The 20,272-nt window shown below is 43.1% G+C and overlaps 1 protein-coding gene across 2 annotated transcripts in view; it reads left to right on the plus strand.

The window, feature by feature from the left end:
- Positions 1–8,954, plus strand: part of SNX24 (sorting nexin 24) — a 131,868-nt gene extending 122,914 nt beyond the window's left edge. The window contains exons 5-8 of one of the 2 annotated variants that reach the window (XR_008425097.2): positions 994–1,026; positions 1,555–1,619; positions 2,967–3,068; positions 7,283–8,954. Coding sequence is in view for 1 of the 2 variants with exons in the window: in XM_053910693.2 (XP_053766668.1) it covers positions 994–1,026; positions 1,555–1,619; positions 7,283–7,350 (166 nt within the window). In the remaining variant the exon portion in view is untranslated. The remainder of the gene's footprint in view (positions 1–993; positions 1,027–1,554; positions 1,620–2,966; positions 3,069–7,282) is intronic. The other variant, XM_053910693.2, reaches the window with a different exon arrangement.
- The last annotated feature ends 11,318 nt before the right edge of the window (positions 8,955–20,272 follow it).

Consider the following 20,272-nt stretch of genomic DNA (forward strand, 5'->3'; position numbering starts at 1 on the left):
CACACCTACATTCATAAAATTTTGAAGTTATAAATGACCTTAGAGATGAATTGACCCAACTCCCTTTATTTCAGAGTCGAGCTTTCCTAAGATCTCGTTGTAGCTGGGGGAGCCCAGGCCCTCCAGCTCTGGTCCCCACTGTCCTACTGCCCTTCTCTCCAGAACTTTTAATGCTGGCTCTAGACCCTGACCGCTGCCCACCAAGGGACCAGGCACTGGATATCATCAGCCACTGGGAAACATTCTTCTGAGGAATTAACTCATAAATAAGGCGCTCGCCCAGCTCTGGGCACCTTTCTTGTGTCGAGCTGATTACTGAAGGTGGTCAGCAACATCCTGACACGTTAAATCCATTTACAAAGAAATACATCACCTCAGACTCTGAATACTCAAATGGGGAAGAAGGTTTTATCCATTTGTCCCTCTGTGTCCAGACCTGCCTGAAGGAGCCACACTAACTACAACGTGTTCAAGCTAACCACACCCAAAACCCTGTTAAACCCAGCCGTCTGCTGAGTGAGAGGCTGCAAATACCTGCCACCGCTCCCTCACCAGCAGTTGGACTTTCTGCTCACCCCAGAGCAGGGCCTGTGCACCCTGCTCACCAACCATCTGCCTTGTCAGTGTGTCCTGTTCTAATTTGCGTGCGTTTGCTGGGAGGTTGGGGTTCATATGCAGCTGTGTATTTTTAAGAAGGGATGTTAGAAATGGCAGTGAGTGCAGTCTTTTCTCCATTATATAAATTTAGAAGTAAAAGTATAAGATTTTAAAGTGATCTTTAGGAAAATTGAAATTCAAGTATATTGCAGTCTTCAGATTCCTTAGAATGAGGAGGCACCAGCAATGCAGCGACTCTGTGTGAACACCTTCGTTCCTTTCAAAATGTCCCCCAACTCAGAGCTTCAGGAGTGCCGTCTGTTTTTAACTTCGTGGGCATACACATTAACTCAACTTATATGGCTTCTTCTCTTTCTTTTAAAACCATGTTTTTAGGTCTTTTGATGAGACAGAATCTGAAGAGTCAAGGTGAGAATTAACAGCAGTCATTTGGGAGTTAAACTGCACAAATCGGGAGAAGGACTGTGGTTTTGTTAAATGTTTAGTTACCAGGGTCTAAGTGCTTTAAGTCACAATTTTCTTGAAAACCTTTGTTGGGAAATTGATTTTAAGATGATAAATATTTGATAGGAAGTTACAGAAGTAACCAGTTCCATCCAAGAGTGAAAGAATCGGAGCCCTACATTGTTGCATACGAATAATAAGGATACTATTTTTATCAATAATCATACTACAAGATGGAAAAAAACACTTTGCAGCAATGATTTATTGTACAGATTGTATATCTGCTTCAAACCCCACAAAGAAGTGCTAGGAGATGAGCGTAGTGCTAGTCGGTTCCCCCTAACCCTGCGCGCTATCACTCACGCACACTGTGAGACGCGCAAACCTTGAGACGTCCCTGCACAGCAGTTTGATCCCCTCAAAGCTAGTTTGTAGTGTTTTCTGTTTACCATCGTCCCCTGATGCTGACATGCCTGTTCTTGACCTTTCCAGCAAACTGTCCCACCAGCCGGTGCTGCTGTTCCTCAGGGATCCATACGTCTTGCCTGCAGCCAGCGGTAATCAAACCTGTCATCCGCTAACAGCTCTTTACTGATCTGACCCTGCACCACATAAACCACGTTTTTAATGCAGGTCTAACAGAGTGTCATTGGTCCAGGGCTTAATAATCTGCCAATAAGCCAGTGCTCTTGGTGTAAGAGACATTCAGAATTTTAATTGGGGTAGGCCTTAGGTGGAAATAGAATTTTTCTTTCTCTCTTACCAAGCAGTTTTGAATTAGAGTAATAAAGAAGAAAGGTATTTGTTGCCTTTAATTTTTTTGGTGGTGTTATTTTGTCCTCTGGTTGTTTCTAACCAGATGCTAGTGTTGGGATCCAAGGCTCTTGTCCTTTTTAAAAAATGCTTCCCAAAAGCTGTGTGTATGCGTTGGTTGTGTGTCTCCATTTCCATTTAGATTACAGCATCTTCAGTGGTCACATATATATTTTTAGAAATTGTATATTGAAATATAATGAATAATTTAAATATAAATGTAATCGATATATTAGCCTGAACTCTTTCTTTGTGCCAAGAACTTTAAATTAGTCCCTTTCAAAGCATTTTGTTGAGCACCTTTCCATGAGTACATTCTCAGACATTATCTCATTTAATTCTGCAACAACCTTGTGAAAAAGGCAAGGCAGGCATCGCCATTGGCTAATAAGAGAATCGGGGCTCAGGGAAGCACCTGCCTTGCCCAGTCTCACGTGCTGATGGATGGAGCCCTTGTTGCCCAATTTCTCCTCCTGTGCTCTTTGCATGTAGTGGGTTTTCAGCCTTTGTTTCTGAGAGTCACTAAATAGCAATAGATAAATTACTATTGAAACCATACCTACACTCTGACAATAAAATCTTATTTCCCCTCAAGAGAGAGGGGACTGTTCTGGATAGCAGGGGTGCATGGACTCAGGTCTCCCACTTAGCTGTCATTTAAAGAAGGCTGGCTGGGATGCAGCCCGCCCTGGGAGGGCCCATTCCTAGCACCCTGCCACGGGAGAGCTGCGCTTGGGCTGTAAGAGTATGGTCTCATAGGAAAAATTGTCTGTCTTTAGCATTTGCTTCCCATGTTAACAAATATTCATGTTATATCAATTGGTATTATGTTAACAAAATGTTATATTTAACAAATATTCTTAATGTAACCATAACTAGATTAAATGGGCAATGTTTTATAAAGTATTCTTACTATCTTTTAAAAATGGTTTCACAAGTACTTTTTCCAAGTGTTGTTTATACTCAGATATTTTATGCATTTGACTGAAATTCCTGTCAAGTGTACAGTGGAATAATTGTGGACTAGAATAGCTAGGATATTTTATGGAAGAGGGAAGATATTTTATGGCCTGTAAATGCAATTTATCTAGCTTATTAAACATCATGTGCTATGCACCTGGCTTGACAATGAAGAACAGGAGGAACCTTCTGGGAAAGGACGTCGAGGGAAATGTCTGGAGGCAGAGTAAGAAGTATGTAACATTTGTAGAACGTTGGCGTGGATGAATGACTTTCACAGAAAAGGGATTCTTGTTTGAGAGTGAATGGAAACCACAGATTTGATGGACAGCAGTTCAGAATGGAGTGAACACTGAGTCTGCAAGGGATGCTGGTAGCAGTGCTGTTGTTTTTCTGCCCCGTTCTAGCAGTATTTTCTTAAATGCTTTTGTAGAGCAAGATCTATTTTCATGGAATTTTGTCCAACCCAATTTCATAACTCAGATTCCTATTGTCCTAAAAGTATTGTCCCTAGAAGTAATACTTGTAGAAGTATTCCAAGGAAAGCATTGTGAATCTTTAGCATCTACTTTAAAGATAAGTGGTGCTTGCTTCACTGTGTGCTGTCGCGCCGCCTAACAAAATGGTCAGGTTACCATTCCGGGGGGTACCGGTAGGAATGCGGAAATATCCTAACAGGGACGTTGTCCTTCACAAAATTAGAGGAGGGTCCGTCTTTAAAGTTCTAGCAATTGAACATTATCCTCTTATAAAATGCTAATGATCAAATATTATTCTTGTAGCATATGCTCTTCCTCCTTTGTTTTGATTTTTCTGGGAAATTTAAAGCAACTCTTGCCAAGGCCCCCAGCGACTGCAGTGTAGCTAAACTCTGTGGACATTTTTCAGTCCTGTTACTTGACCTCTTGTCAGCATTAGGTCTTTCTCCTCCTCCAAACATCATCTTCCCCTGGCTTTCTCACTTTGCTACTGTTCTTCCAGTCGCTGGTAGCTCACCTGAAGGCTGTCATAGACCCTTCTCTCAATTTTTTTTTTTTTTTGGGGGGGGACTTCTTCTTTTTTTTTTTTTTTAATTGTTATTCAATTACAGTTGTCTGCATTTTCTCCCCATCCCTCCACCCCACCCCAGCTGAACCCACCTCCCTCCGCCACCTCCCTCCTCCCCCTTGATTTTGTCCATGTGTCCTTTATAGTAGTTCCTATAAACCCCTTTCCCCACTGTCCCCCCGACTCCCCTCTGGCTATTGTTACATTGTTCTTAACTTCAATGTCTCTGGTTATATTTTGTTTGCTTTTTTCTCTTGTTGATTATGTTCCAGTTAAAGGTGAAATCATATGGTATTTGTCCCTCACCGCCTGGCTTATTTCACTTAGCATAATGCTCTCCAATTCCATCCATGCTGTTGCAAAGGCTATAAGCTCCAACCTAAGTGCCCATCAGCAAATGAGTGGGAAAAAAAAACTATGGTACATTTACACAGTGGAACTGTACACAGCAGAGAGAAAAAAGACAACTTTTTTTTAATGATCTCTTCCTTGCTTTTGGCCTTGATGACCTTGTGCAGACAGCTGAGTCACCTACCAAATTTCCATCCCACCCTCTCCGTGAACCATGGTTACAAGGCCCTCTGTGGTCTGGCCCTGTCTCACGTTCCTGCTGGGGCCCCTCCCACACTCTGCCCCAGCCATGCTGGGCATCTTGCGGGGTTAGCTTCAATGTGCTAACTCCTTTCCACCTCGGGGCACTTGCTGTTCCTTCTTCCTGGACCCCTCCCCTTCCGGTCCCCACACATTGTTGGCTCTCTCTTCTTAGGTGCAACTTCTGAGAGGCTTCGCTGACTGTCCTGTCAGGTCACTTCCACGAGCCCCTCTACACCATTCACTTTTTTTAAGGTTCATAATAAATGTTTTTCAAATAAATGAAAACCAACAAAAATAACAGCAAAACCTATCCTAAATCATATTCCTTTTCACTGATGGGAAACCAAGGCAAGGACCATTTTCTGAATTTTCAAGCAATAATGGACGTTGTACTAAATGATACATACAATGCAACCAAAATTCACAGTTGAGAGGAGATGGAACAACAGATAGGGAAAAAGTAACTCTGATTATCTCATCATTGGTTGCTAGTGGATGGACCTTGTTATAAAATACCTGTATTTCATTCACTTTTATCGCAGCAACCAGTTTGCTTCCTTTCTGGCAGTATCACAAACTTCATTTCCTTTTTATTCTCTCTCTCTCTGTCTCTGTCTCTCTGTCTCTCTGTGTCTCTCTTTCTCTCTTTTATTCACCCTCTAAATCTCCAGCATATGGCATGTTCTCAGCCCTGAATACAGGGCCTGGCCTGCACTACTCCTTCTGCCCGAAATGCCCTTCAGCCAGGGACCCTTGCATTTGGCTGCTGCACCGCTTCCTGCCAGCAGCACTACTGCGCACGGGTCTTCCCACCCCATCCCGCCCCATCACTCTCTGGCCCTGTGCCCTGCTTTATTATTTTCTTTGCCCTTAAACCACTGATGGACCTATTCCAGTGCCACAGAACTACCCAGTGTATTTAACATTATTTTTCTTTTTGTACTTTTTTGCTGAACCTATTTGAATCCTCTAAGCTAAATATGCTATGATGTAATTTCACTAACGTAATAGACTTTCGTGTTTTGGGTGGCAAAGGATAAATGCCCATATCCTAATAGATGTAATATGTCCTACCTGGGCATTTTATTGAAAGTTAATTGGCTATTGGTTTCAATATACTTCTGTGTAGGAGAAATACATTTAGAATTTAATTAACTTAGCTAAATCAGTGCTTTTTATTGGGATCTAAATATACAGGTGTAAGTCCGACAAACTTCTAAAGATATGTTCTGGAAAATACTATTTTACTTCATGTTGCATAAAGGCAAACACTAAGAAATCCAGTGTCACCAACCAAAAGTAATTGAATACTCCTGTATTGGAGATATTTTTAAAACATATTTTGTCTGTTTATTCATCTGCTTATCTCTCTGACTGGTATGTAATTTCCATACCAGCCAGAGAGCGGGGATCAGGGTCTGTTATTTACTTATGTTCCCAGTAATTAGCCAGTGCTTAGTACATTGTAACTGTAGCTGGCACTTACTGTGTGCCAAACTCAGGCCCAAGCACTCTTGGCCCAAGCACTGTTTCACTCATAAATTTTTACAGCAACCTGCTAGGTAGGTGCTATTAAGAAATCCCTCACTAGTCATGTCGAATCCATCACCACTTTGAACTTGCTCCAGTCCAGTCTCTGAATGGCAGCCAGAGTCATCTTTTCAAAACACAATTCAGTTCTGTCTCACTCTGCTTAAAATCCTTGGATAACTTCTCATTGCTTTTCAGGAAAAGCCAGAATTCCTGCCTATTCTTAAATTGCACCCCCTCTACCCACCCCTACCCCCGCCCTCAGGCCTCCTTGCAGCTTCTCCTGCTGCTACCCCAGCTTTCCATTAGGTCGTTGTGCCCTCCAGGCTTCCTCCCGCACAGCATTTTCACCGGTTTAGCTCCATCTTCCCAATGCTGCCCCGAGAGCCTGTCTGCCCTCTCTGATGAGATTCAACCCCCTTGTTAGTGGCTTCACATAGTAGGTGCCCTGTAGAGGTTGGATTAATAAATGAAGGTATTATTTCTCTTGTCTTAAAGTATTGGACCACATAATTTCCTTATAATTGTATTTATTTCAAGTGGTTGGCTTTAGCATAAATCCTCGATGCACTTATGTGCAGACTGAAGTTTAGAAAACAAACTTCTGAGCCACGCGATAGATTGGTTCCCCTGTCCAAGTGGTGCACTCCGACGCTACCTGCCCTGACGACGACGGGAACGTGGTACAACGCATCATACGCTCTGGGTTTCCTCTGTATCTTCTTTAAAAATGCAGCTGATTTTTCAAATCTGACAGGACGGCTTTTGTTGGAAATTTGCCCTTTCAAGTTCAGAAGACAGGCCCCCATCTTCCTGCTCTCTAGAAGCTAGCGTAATACAACAAGCATACTCAAGACAACTTGGACTAAACCAGCCGCTGTAAACCACAATGGAAAAACTGCAGTGAAGTATTCCCAGTAGAAATCTTGGAATTCCTTCAAGTATATTGAGATTTTGTTAGAAATTGAATTGCCAGTGTAATCCATCTTCCTTGTGAGAAAACATTCAGATAAAGAGCTGGGGCCTAGCAGCATTAACCATTAGAACATCCCTTAAATCAATAAGCTACAAATCTGGCCACGCTTTCCTGCAGCGCCCGGTGCTACGCTAAAGTGGCTACAGGCTGAAGCCGTATGACGGATAGCACACTCGAACCCAAACTGCCTGGCGGGCAGATTTCCTAAGTCACGGCGGGCCTTCCCCCGTTAAATTCTGCAGAATGCAATGATATTTTACTGATGCACATGAGAAAAGCAGTTTTCCTTTTGTTTTTCAGATTTTCCAAATGTGGTTATTGAAGGAGTTCTCCATGGGATATTCTACCCTCACCTACAGCCCAGGTAGAAAACCTGCGTGGCCAGAAGAAGCTGAAACCACTTTCAAAGCTGTAGTCAAGGAAATCGATATCTACCAAATTAACCTAAATGCTATGACATAACAGCTCTAGCTAGTGGTGAAATCCAGTCCCAGCTTAATTCAGGGCAGGGACATTTCCATTAGAATGGTGCTTTTAAAAATAGAAACTGAACCAGGGCCAGCTGAGGTTAAAGCTAAAGGTTTAAGAAGTAGAATGTAGCTGCCAATTTAAAAACCCAAGAAAATGAGGCTGTAGAAGATCCCCGGGAGCACCCAGGGAGACAAGACAAAGTGACTCTGCTTCACTGGCACCATTTGCTAATTGAAAATCTCCTTCTGAATTGCACGGAGGCTGATCCACTCTGGTAGCTTTTGTGTTCAGATTTTGTGACACTAATCTTTTCGTTATGAGATTTTTCTCGGCCAGTGATAGACACATTCTGAAGTGCCGGGTCCAGGGGAGTATCACGGAAACACACTGCCGACTGTGAGGGAGGAGCTACCATATTTTGCTGTGGAAAATGAACAGTTTTTCGCCCAAATTTTTGAGGGAAAAATAAGGATGCGCATTATACATGGATATAATGATTACATAATCCCATGTATAATGTGCATAAAATGTGGATGCGCAGCATACATGGCAAAATACGGTAAACTGGAAATTAAGTGATGCTGGCAATAGTAGGGCACTTTTTGAATCATGGCATTTTAAATTTACATTGCAGCGGAATTACATCATACCCAGAGCTTAGCTTCTAATGTCAGTATGTTAGCTATAATGGGGTATCAAGATTATCCTTGAAAGCCCTTTAGAAAGGCACCATATTGGAAATCTGTCCATCTACCAGGACCAGTTTTGCCTCCAGTGTTGGAAGAAATGACTGTTTCTTTTGTTGAAGAACAATTGAAGCTGTTGGTGTTTGTGTAGGGGCTATTTTGTGTAAAAACCACCTGTCTTTAAACACTAGAATCACACTTAGCCCTGCAAGATGCTTGCCCTCTCAGAGACAATGTGAGCTGACAGAGACTGAGGGAACGCCACAGTGGCAATGCTCAACTCGGCCTCCTCAAGGGCGTCCCTCCGTTGAATAGGTTGTACTGTCATGGGATTCACTGTTACTTTCCTTACCGTTTCCTTTTTGCCGACCTCATGTCTGGAATTAATGTAAACTGAATGTGTTCATGGTATGACTCCACTGTACATCTTATGTTCATTTTTGAGTAGTAAAGAATATAAGCATATATGCAACCTGTATGTATGTGCTGTATTTAGACATCTCATTGAAAACTAATTAATTAATAGCTAGACTATTTATGACTATTCATTTTAATCAGCTTCTGTGTGGGAGAAGCATATTTAGATTCAAAGCTAATTACTGAACCATGTTATTTGATTAGGATATAAATATACAAGTTTAAAGCCTGCTGTAAACTTTTAGAGAGATATTTATGATAGATATGTTGGAAACAAGCAAGAACTAAAAAATCAGGTGTCATCCACCAAAAATAACTGAACAGTCAAGGGTTGGAAATATTTTTTTATGTTTTTGTTATTAGCTACTTTGAGTTAAATAAAAACAAAGAATAAGAAATATTTGAATTTGTCTTCTGCTCCTAAGATTTTATTGGAAATTGTGTCTTGTCTCTTTACACACACACACACGCACACACACAACTTCTCATAGATTCACATAGACATTTCTAACATGACAATGTAAGTGTTAATGACTTTATCTGTTAAGCCAAAAAGTGCTCATTAAATAGTTAAGATTTACCAAGATAGTGATAATTTTTAAAAAACTAAAGACCAAGCATCTTTGGTGGCACATTACTCAAGAAATATTTTTGGAGAATGAATATTTTCTCAGTGATGACTTTCATTTTTTATCTTTATGTAAAAATAATTTCATATTCCATTTCAGTTCCATTGCAGGAGATAGAAATCACGGTAGGTATTTTAAGCAGTCTGAACAAGAAAATGAATCCTTACAGAATCTTTGAAAGGGTGAGGGGAGTGAACTCCCGGTGGGTTCCCAGGAACAACTTCCAGAACATTCCAGCAACCTCCAGTACCCATATGCCAGGGGAGCTACAACCTCTGCCTTAAGCAGAAATTCAGGGAGTCAGGAGGCTGCTTCTGGAGCTGTTGAGGTAAAAATCACCACTGTAGCTGCGATCCACGGGTCAGCATGTAGGATCAGGAAGTTCCTGTTACCGCTGTTACTGTCTTCTAGAAGTGACCTGGCAGCTGGTGAGCGGGCACGGGAACAAAGCGTCCAGCTGCTCCCACCTGCTCCACAGTTGCCTCTCTACACCCATAGCCTTGCTTGCCAGCAGCCACAGCCCAAAGCAGCAGGAAGATGGTGTTCACCCACCTTCGTGTTCCACTCTACGTCTCATGAAAGCCCATCCATTGTCAGCACCTTGTTCTTCATCCCCAGCTTCAGCGGGGTCTGGGAAGGAGTTGCAACTTTCTGGTCTCTGCAGCTCAGGAATGTACGTTGGTAACATGATGAAATATATTTCCACAGTTGAAAATTTAATAAAAGGATGGCCTGTATAAGAAAGAAAAGCCTCCCACCCTGTCACCTGTATTCCCAGTTGCCCCCCCCCCCACCAGACAACCACTGTACTTAGTTTACATGTATACTTCCAGAGAGATCTCATCCACCCGCAAGCAAGTAATGTATATTTAGTGTACATTCCATCTTCCCCTATGTTTACAAAACATGGGTTTTTCAAAGCATGGGTTCTCAGGCAATAGAGAAGGAAAAAGTGGAGGGAAGAAAACAGAATAAAGAAAAGGAAATCGCATCACGACTTAGGCCAGAATATGGGGACAGACCTCATCCCCCATCCCCCAGTTCCTGGTGATTTGCCTGGAGCTGACCTGGCGCTGTCTCCCAGTACTGTTCTGCACACAGCCTCTCTCGGGCCTCCCCACCATGTCCACAACCTCAGCAGCACTGTGACCAGCACTGCCTGGGAAGTCCTCCCCTCATTTCACTGTGAAAAGTATTAAAAAAAATCTCATGATCACAATTTAGAAATAACAAATGGTTTTTATTTCACTTGCCAACTTTGATTTATTGATAATGCCCACTTGAAGTGCTCTTTAAAAAAGATGCTGACGCACCCATTAGAGTCACCACCATCAAAAAAGAAAATAACGAGTGTTGTCAAGGATGTGGAGATATTCAAACCCTTATGCGTCGCTGGTGGGAATGTAAAATGGTGCAGCTCTGAGAATGATACAGCAGTTCTGCAGGAAATGAAACACAAGATTACCGTATGATCTAACGCTTCTACTTCTGGATGTAAACCCCAAAGAAGTGAAAGCAGGAGCTCAAACAGATACTGGCACACCTGTGGTCATAGCTGTGTTACTTCAATAGCTACAAAGTGGAAGCAACCCAAGTGTCCATCAAGGGACACATGGATAAACGAAATGTGTTATATGCATACAATGGAATATAATTTGGCCTTTAAAAGGAGGACATGCTGATACATGCTATAACGTGGATTGACCTCAAAGACATGTCAAGTGAAATGAGCCAACCACAAAAGCACTTAATGCGAGGTACCTGGAGTAGTTAAACTCAGAGACAGAAAAGAGAATGGTGGTCACCACGGACTGAGGGGAGGAGGAAATAGGGAATTAGTGTTGAATGGGTTTCAGTTAAGGAAGGTGAGAAAGTTCTGGAGCTGAGGGGGGTGATTGCACAACAGGGTGAATTGTACACTTAAAAATGGTTAAAATTGTAAATTTCAAGTCATGTTTATTTTCCAATAACTTAAAAAGCTTTTTTTGCAAAAATATTTTGAATGTGGGCTTGGTAGATAACGGTAAAATAAGTAATTGGTGATATTAACCAAGGGCAGCAAGAGGAGTTTGACTCAATTCTTGGGGTTCACAGGTGGCTTCAGAGGGGTCTTGTTGTAGTTCATCTGGGCTGCTGTAACGGGAATGCTGTAAACTGGGTGGGTGGCTGAGAGACAACAGAAATTCATTTCTCACAGTTCTGGAGACTGGGAAGTCCAAGGCACATTTGGTATCTGGTGATGGGCACTCTTTTCACCGTGTCCTTGCCTAGAGGGAAAGGGGCAAGGAATCTCTCTGGGGCTGCGTTACTGAGGGCACTAACGTCGAATCAGCTTCCCAAGGCCCCACCCCTAAAGCCCCATCACACTGGGGATTGACACAGTTTATGACTGGGAGGGGCACAGACATTCAGACCACAGCAGTAAGCATGACAGACGCGTTTGATCAGTGCACTCGATTGACGTCCTTAGGGGTTCATATTTATTTATTCATCTGCTTGTTCAATGGAAGCACTTCGAGTTCTCTCAGTGGATTAAAGCACTGGTAGTCACCTAAGGAATAAAGACATTATCCTTGCTTTCTGGAATTTTCAGCCATTTACTGGGAGCGTCTTTCTGTTTGAATTGGACATAAAGTTCAATGATTAAGGCTACGTTCTCCAGGCTCTCTACTCAACTTAGAAGCAATCATTTTCTTGTTGGCTTTCTCTTAGTTTCCATTCTTGATGATAATTACAAACCTGGTATTCAGTAGCAGAAACCCAGGGAAATAGCAGGCGCCAACTCAAAACTGAAGTTAGTTACATAGTAACAGTCTGGATTCTGATGAAGGTAAAGAGGCATTTATTTTTGTGTGGAGGGATGGAGGGGACATTAAAATGTTAAGCCATTGGGCTCTGCAATTTACTATAAAAAAGATTGTTTTATATCCTAGGAGTATAATTGTAAGAGTGACGTATCTAATATAAACCATTTTTTCTTGGTTACTGTAACATCAGCATAGTGACATCAACAGCATCCCCAGCTTTGATACCCTGTTCAGTAGATACTTCTGTGTACTGAGATCCAGCTGGGCACTGCGTGTTGTTGGACTAGGGCTTTCATACTTTACTCCATTATAACTTTACAAAGTTTTGTGAACTTTTATTGAAGAAGAAATTGAAGATTAGAGGGATTAATTAAGCACTAATTAATTAATCACAGATTGATGAAGCACTGATTTGGGGGCCAAGAGGGACTGGGCTAAATTCTGTCCACAGATTATCCCATTGAAGCCTCACAACACCTTTAGGAGGTAAGTATTGTTATTTCACTTTACAGTGGAAAAAATGAAGACTAGAAAGGCAAACTAGCATGACCAAGGCCACCAGTTAATACAGGGGATGAGGGTTTGAACCTTCCATCCACAAAGCTCTGGCCAGTCCACTCCCCTAATAGCCTCCGGTGAGACCTGTTTGTATTACATGCGTTTTGTACCCATGAGTACTCAAGTTAGAAAGAACTAGTTGTGACAGTTGCTAATATTTCAACATTACGTTGTAAGTTACAAAGTGCTTTCCCATCTCACTTGATTAAACCAAGCTCTCCACTCTGAGCTGCAGGCTCCTCCCAGGTCTCTGCTCTCATCCTCCACAGAGGAGCCAGAGCCATCTTTTAAAAATGTCCATCAGATCATGTCACTCTCTTGCTCAGAGTCCTCCAATGGCTTCCGTTTCCTCTTACCCTGGGAACACCTGCCATTCTCTCCAAGTTCCTTTGCACTCCTCTTGCAGGTGCTCATTGGCAACACTCACCTTCCAGTTCCCAGGACGTGCCAACCTCGATCTACCCTCCAGCCCTTCTGGACCTGCTGGTCTCTCTGCCTGAAGCACCCTTCCCCCCTCTCTTCAGAAGCGTGGGTCATTCTCAGACGTTAGGACTAAATGTCACCTCCTTAAAGAGCCCCGCTTCCATCACCCCCGTCTCCCAACTGCCCCTCCACACCATTATTCCATTATAGCAAACTTCCTTCCTTCATAGCAGTTACCACCATCTGAAATGACCCTGTTTGTTTACTGTCTTGCCCTCCCCATGAGAACAGGGGCAGAGTGTGACTGTCGACACTTTCTCCAGTACAAGGCAGATCTCGGGAACCACCTGGGGAAGTAGATGGCTGGCAGCCTGTGTTCCTGTCACCTGCCTCAGCACTGGCTACATGCTTCCCAGAACAGTCTTCCTAAATGTGTGTGGGGTGCATGAGATTTGCTAACATCTTTCCAGATTACCGTGATGATTCATTATATCCTGAATATTCTGAAAACAGTGATTTCCTACAGTTTGCTCACCAGTTTGATTCAGAGTACTAACGGGTTAACTATATATACACTTGGAGGATTTCTTAAGTGTCTTTATTTACAAATGAGTAAGCTCATTCGGTGATTACAAACCACAGCTTTGTGACATCCTAGCACAGTGGTTTTTGAAGTTTGGACCCTGAACCAGCAACACCAGCATCACCCAAGAAGTTGGTAGAAATGTAGAGTCTCGGGCCCTGCCCCAGTTACAGCCTTGGACACTCTGGGGCCTGGACGTCCGGCAAGCGACTCTGAGTCACAATGAAGTCTGAGAACCACACCCCTAGGATATTTCAAGCTATTTTCATTTTGCATATTATTAAAACGTTTAAAACATTTTGTTTTGTTTTTTTAATTAAAAACACCCTCAATGCTTCCGGGGTGAATGGGCCCAAAGTCAAACCACACCAGGATGGCTGGTGACCAGTCCCTCTGAGACAACAGTCCAGCTCGTCAGCAGCTCAACAGAATTGACGTGGTGCCTGAAGTGTGGCAAACGGTAAGAAATAAACGTTTAGAAATTGTCCTCTTCTAAACAAACTTTCAAATCAAGTTATGATGGTCATTGCCCATCACAGAAGGCAGCATAGTGTCTTTATAAAGTCCTAGTGTCTTTCTAAATTGGAATTTGAGTAAACCGGGATCCTTGCTTTCATGGGAATTGGAGAATAATGTGATATCAGGGAATAAATATCCCCTGAATCTGTGATACGTGTTGAGGGCTATGAAGGAGAAACAGGGTTTGCTTATGTGGTGTAATTTGGATTTGGGCAGAGCAAGCCCCTTCTCTTAGGTAGCGGTGCTGAAGGCAAAGAGTGGGAGAAGGCAGAGGGTGTCGCAGAGACATCAGTAGGTCCCAAAGCCCTGAATCTAGAGAAAGCTGCAGGCAAGGTCCCCAAGGACAACCTGTGGCTGTGGAGGATAGCGAGGGGCTGGGGTTGGATCCCACAGGGCTCTCCGGAGGTGGCATTCAAGAGTTTGGCTCATAGCCTACACGCAATGGGAAACCACTCACAGGTGTTATACAGGAGGGAATTTTACCTGATTTTTTTTTTTTTTTTGCAGCTTTATTGAGGTATAGTTGACAATGGTTTCTTTCTTACATTCATTAATTTTTCTCCATTGGGCATGACATTTTTTAAAAACATGAATTTTTTAAAAAATCATTCAAACATCTTGCAGGCATCAGCAAACTATGCAATTTAGGATGATGCATATGATGTATCACACTTGATCTGATTTATTTTTAAAAGACTCCTTGGATTGCTTGTGGAGAATGGACTGGGCAGGTACAAAATCTGAAGAGGAGAAACTGTTAGAAGGCCTACCCATCAGCTCCACAGAACCAATAATACTCTGGTTCAGGGTGGTAGCAGTGGAGAGCATGAGACATTGGTACTTAAGATATGCCACAGAGCTACCAGTGAACTTGCTGCTGGACTTGGATGTGGAATGTAGAAGAAGGGTGAAAGAAGTCAAGGATGGGTTTTTGGCTTGAACAATTAGGTAGATGCTGGAGCCATTCATTGACTCGGGTTGGGACCAGACCTGCAGTAGATTGAATGTCTGTGTTCCTGCAAAATTCCTATCTGAAACCTAATCCCCAGTGTGATGGTTATTTGGTGGTGGGCCTTTGAGAAGTGATTAGGCCACAATGATGGACAATGATGGAGAATGTCCTTGCCCTTTCCACCATGTGGGGACACAGCAAAAAGATGGCATCTATGAATCAGGAAGAGGACACTCACCAGCCCTCAGCTCTGCCGGTGGCTTCGTCTTGGATCCCAGCCTCCAAAATGGTGAGAAATACAATCTTGTTGCTGATAAGCCACCTAGTCTTTGGTATTTTGTTGTAGCAGCTTGAGCTAAGACTGGACCCCTACCTACGGTTGTGTTTGCTAGTTATGGCCGCAGTGGCTTGAAAGCCAAACTAGCTGCAACACTGACCCACCTGCAGAAGGAACCCAATCTAGATAGTTTCCCCTTTGGCAGTAGACTTGTGCAGAACTATCTCTAACTTCCTGCCCAGTTCATTCGGGTCAGGAACGTGCACTGTAGCCAGAAACAAAGCAAAGCACAGAGAGCAAGCCTGGACTTGGACCCCAGTCAAAGCACCTCGTATTGCCACCTCACTGAGTTACAAGTGGTGAGCAGTGTCATTGTGCACAGTCTGTCCACTGAACCCCAGGAAGACCACGTAAATCACCCCTCAAATGTAAGGGTTTCCAAAGTGGTCACCATGACTTCTGGAGTACCTAAGACTAGAGAGAGTGGTGTCTCATCACCTCTCAGGGCTGAGCCTCTACCAACAGTCAGCCACATGCCACACTTACAACCAAGGCACAACACTGAAGCCCACAACAACATTCGCCCCAAATGCTGCCATGTACAGCTCACTGTGCCTGGGCCTTTCCTTCTACTGCGAGCCACCCACTCCATTTTGCTAATCTACTTCGACCATGTTCTTCAAGTCTGAACTCAGAAAATAAAGAGGAAAAGTATATTTTTAAAAGGTAACAGTCTGAAAAAGAGTAGAAACAGTTGAAAGATGAATGCCAGCGCTTAACAATCTTTATAGTCCTGAGAGATTTTAAGTCCCGCATAGTATAAATACAACTATTGAGCAGCAATTATGCAGGAAACACTATCTCGGGGTAGATTAGAAATAAGATCTAATCCCTGCCCTAGAGGAGCTTCCTGTCCAAGGAGGAGGTGGGAGGCACCCAGGTAGCCGTAAGAACCAAGTGTGAGGAGGTTTCCAGCGAGGGCTTGCTGAGGGATCCCAGGTCTGAGTCCTGAGGACGGCTGGGAGCAGAAGGGGTGGGGGAGGCATGCAAAGCAGAGAGCGCAGCTTGTACAAGGCTTGGGGGCGAATCAAAAGTGCTGAGGTCTTTATAAGAAAGCTGTACTTCCAGGATGACAGGGTTAAATCAAGCCTTGAGTTTTCTGCTCCAGGCTGCCCAACCTTGTCCCTCTGCTTGTAACATTCTGCTCGGTGCACGTCCTGGAGACCAGCAGGGGCGCAGGAAGCAGACCTGTCTTTAAAGTCCAGTTTGGGGGAAAAAAGCTTCCAGATTTCAAATTGAGATAGCTGTCCAAACGAGAGGACGTGATATTTAGCCCGAGGACAGATGGTGACCGTAGTTTTAATAGCAGGTTAAACGCCCAGTGTGCTTCAGGAGGAAAGTCCTCCACACCGTCTAGAAAATGAACGCGTGTGAACACTTAAATGACTCCTAATAAAGCTTCAGAAGGGGCAGTAGAAGGGATACTGGCAGGTTGGGTCCTCTCCAAACCCTCCAAGTTTGTGACTCTGAGCATTCTGATGGAACTAGTGATGGGATTAAAATGCCATTTGTGGGTTTTGTAATATATTTTGTTGTGATTTTTAACATTTGTCAGATGGGCCTTTTTTCATGCAGGATTCCTGTAACTAGTCACTGTAATTCTGCATTAATGTCCATTGGTTTTTCCATTGCTCTAGAATATTAGTAACACTAGCAAATCTGAGTGGGTTATGTTATATCGCAGCTAAGACTTAACACTTGGCCCGAATCTTAAATTCACAAGATGAATTACATACTTAAGTAAAAGCCGTTATGTACAATACTTAAGAGCAATCAAATTTTCCATTACAAATACTGTTGTTTTTACTCCCTCTTAATTAAAAAAAAAAAAGTGCCTTGAGGGGGCTTTGAATTTCTAAGCCTTCCAGATCAAAGGTTTCTTCAGCTGTCTGAATTATAGGAATGCTGAAAAACAAAAACAAATTCTTTCCCTACTATAAAGTCCTTGCCATGTTTTTGTCTTTATGTAACTCAAAACGGCTGAACTAAAAAATGAGGTTGGTGAGTTCTGTTCAAAACCTAAGAATTCATCAGAAGTGGAGTACACAATAATTTGGAAGTATCATTCTAATTAATCTAAAACAAGAATAAATTTTACTAAATTCTTACCCAATGATCCAGAAAATTGCTAAGTAACACTTTGAATAAAATAACTTATGGCTGAGGATACCAAAAGTTTAAAGTTGTTTGTGCAAGTGATTCGAGACTAAATTGTAGCACTCTGGACAAGGTGGCGGTGGTGGCCAGTGTGCTCTCCCTCGGATTCCACACATGCTCTTCGCTCCATATGTGTCTTTCTAGCAGCACGACTGGTGAAATAGTGCATTGCTTATTTCAAAAGCTTTTGCAGAAAGCATAGATTCTTTTTCTTGTAAAGCAATAGTTTGCAGTCATTATTTTGCTGGCGTTTTTGGTATAGGGGCTGACCTTCAGGGTATAAAAAATAACCTGCTTTTAGCAGGGCATGTGGCATTAGCTTATTGGTCATCTGGTATACCAGCCTGACCATTTACTAGCTATGCACTAGTGGTTTAGAATTCCAGTGCTTTGAAAGGGAACCACTTTCTGCTTTCTCCCTAGAGAGATGTTGGTGTGTTCATGTGAGAAAAAAACTAGATGGTAAATATGGTATCAAACACACATCCTATGCACGGTGGATAGCCGTGCCTTATTTGATCTCTGACATTTGAGGTTTAAGACACTTTATATATCTAAGAGGTCATGTTTTTCCAATTACTTTGCATGTTACCTTATAATTTTTAGACAATTCAAGTTTGTAATTATTAAAAAGAAGTGTACTCTAAAGAAGAATCAGAAGATTGAATATATATATATATATATATATATATAGAGAGAGAGAGAGAGAGAGAGAGAGAGAGAGAGAGAGAGAGATATTTTTCAAATCCCACCATTTGTATTTGCTTTAGGTCAATTTACATTTTGTTGCATTTGCTTTATGAGTATGTACATAATAGAGATCATGCTGCATACAAAATTTCTACTTTAAAAAAAAATCCATTTTCTCGTGTTACTCCTAAGTTCTATAGCATCAGTCTTAATGAATGCATACTATTCGGTTATGGAATGTATGTTTTATAACCATTTTGGGACATTCAAGTTGCTTCCAGTATTTTGCTATCATAAATAATTCTGCAATTCACATCTTTATACATAAAACTTTTTCAATATTGCTGTATTAGACAAAGACTTTAGGCTGCAAATCACAAAAAATAATTCGCCCTGGCTTAAGCAGAAGAGGAAATGTATTGGCTTGCATAGCTAATAAACTGGGCGTGGAGACTGGCGTGAGGCATTACTGGACTCGATGGTATTTTCAGGCATCCATCTTTCTGTCTCCTGGACCAGCTTCCTTCTGTGCTGATTTGGTTCTCAGGCCTGCTCCTTTAGATCCTCACAGAAGAAAAACAGCAGCTCTCTGCTGATATTTCAAGCAGAAGTCCCACGACTGAGGCTCACTGCACAACTGGGGTCAAACACGTCTCCCATGGTGAGGGGATGTTTGGGTCAGCCCACAGGACGCCCCTGCTCCCTCTCCCACCTCACTCCCCATCCCCCTGGCACTGCACAGCTGGGCTCTTCGCTGTTCCTTCAGCCCACCAGCCTGCCGTTCACCCAGAGCCCCTGCTCATGGTGCCCTCTGCCTCATGTACTCTGCCCCTAATGTTCCTATGGCTTGTCACCCCCTCACTTCCTTCAGTCCACACGCAGGGACTTTCCTGGTGGCCTCTGTACTCTCTGTCCTCTCCCCCATTCTGTTTCTCTTCAGAGACGTGCTACCACCTGATGCTCTGCTATATATCCATGTGGTATATGAGTACCTGTGAACTATTTGTCACCATCCGTGGGGACCATGAGGGCTGACACTGCAGCTCTCCCAGCCCTCAATAAATATTTACCGATGGAGTTAATGAATGAGTTTGCCAGGCCAGGTACCTACTCATCTGTCCTGGCCTTCGCTAAGGACAATAAATGCTTGGGCAAATGGTGTGATTCCCCAAGGGGACTGGGTGGCCATCCCCAGAACACAGCATGGACCAAATCAGTGACACTCATTACAATTTCAGATCATTTTCTAAAGCAAGTTCCCAGGACTGGGACTTCAAAGGATATGAATGTTGTGAGTATCATGATTCACACTTTAGTTCCCTTTAAAATTCTCTCTGTCACCCTGCCTGGGTGGCTCAGTTAATTCTGGCATCATACTGTGCACTAAAAAGTTGGGGGTTTGATTCCCGGTAAGGGCACATACCTAGGTTGTGGGTTCAATACCCAGTCAGGCCATGTACCTGGGTTGCAGGTTCAATCCCCGGTTGGGGTGCTTGTGGGAGGCAACCAATCAGTATTTCTCTTTCACATCAGTGTTTCCCTCCCTTTCTCTCTCCCACCCCAAATCAATGAATATATCCTCAGGTAAGGATTTTTAAAAAATCTTTCTCAAATGTAGACCACATCATGCCCCTCCCCAACTTAAAACTGATCGCTCCCCACTGCACTGTGAATAAAAGAACTCTATCCTGGCTCCCGAGGCCCAGGACCTAGTCTCGGCCTGACGACTCTGACCTCTGAGGATCCAGCACGTGGACTCTCTCTCCTGCCCCAGAACCTACTCCCTCTCACCTCAGGCTCCTCACACTCTCCCCTCTCTGCCTAGCAGGCCCACCTGGCAGATCTCATCTGACCGCCGCCTACCGTTTCTTCTCAGACCTCAGTCCGAGTGTCCCCTCAGGAGGCCTTCCTTGGCCACTGGAACCGCACTCCCCTCCTTGCTTCTCCAGCAAGCATGGATGTATTTTATTCACAGTACTCCTCATGCTTTTCCTTCACCCTGTTTACAGCATGAGGTCCTTTCTCACTGTCCATTCCTATGTCCCCCACACTCAAAACCGG

Source organism: Desmodus rotundus, chromosome 1, assembly GCF_022682495.2.
Source record: "Desmodus rotundus isolate HL8 chromosome 1, HLdesRot8A.1, whole genome shotgun sequence".
Classification (NCBI taxonomy): domain Eukaryota; kingdom Metazoa; phylum Chordata; class Mammalia; order Chiroptera; family Phyllostomidae; genus Desmodus; species Desmodus rotundus.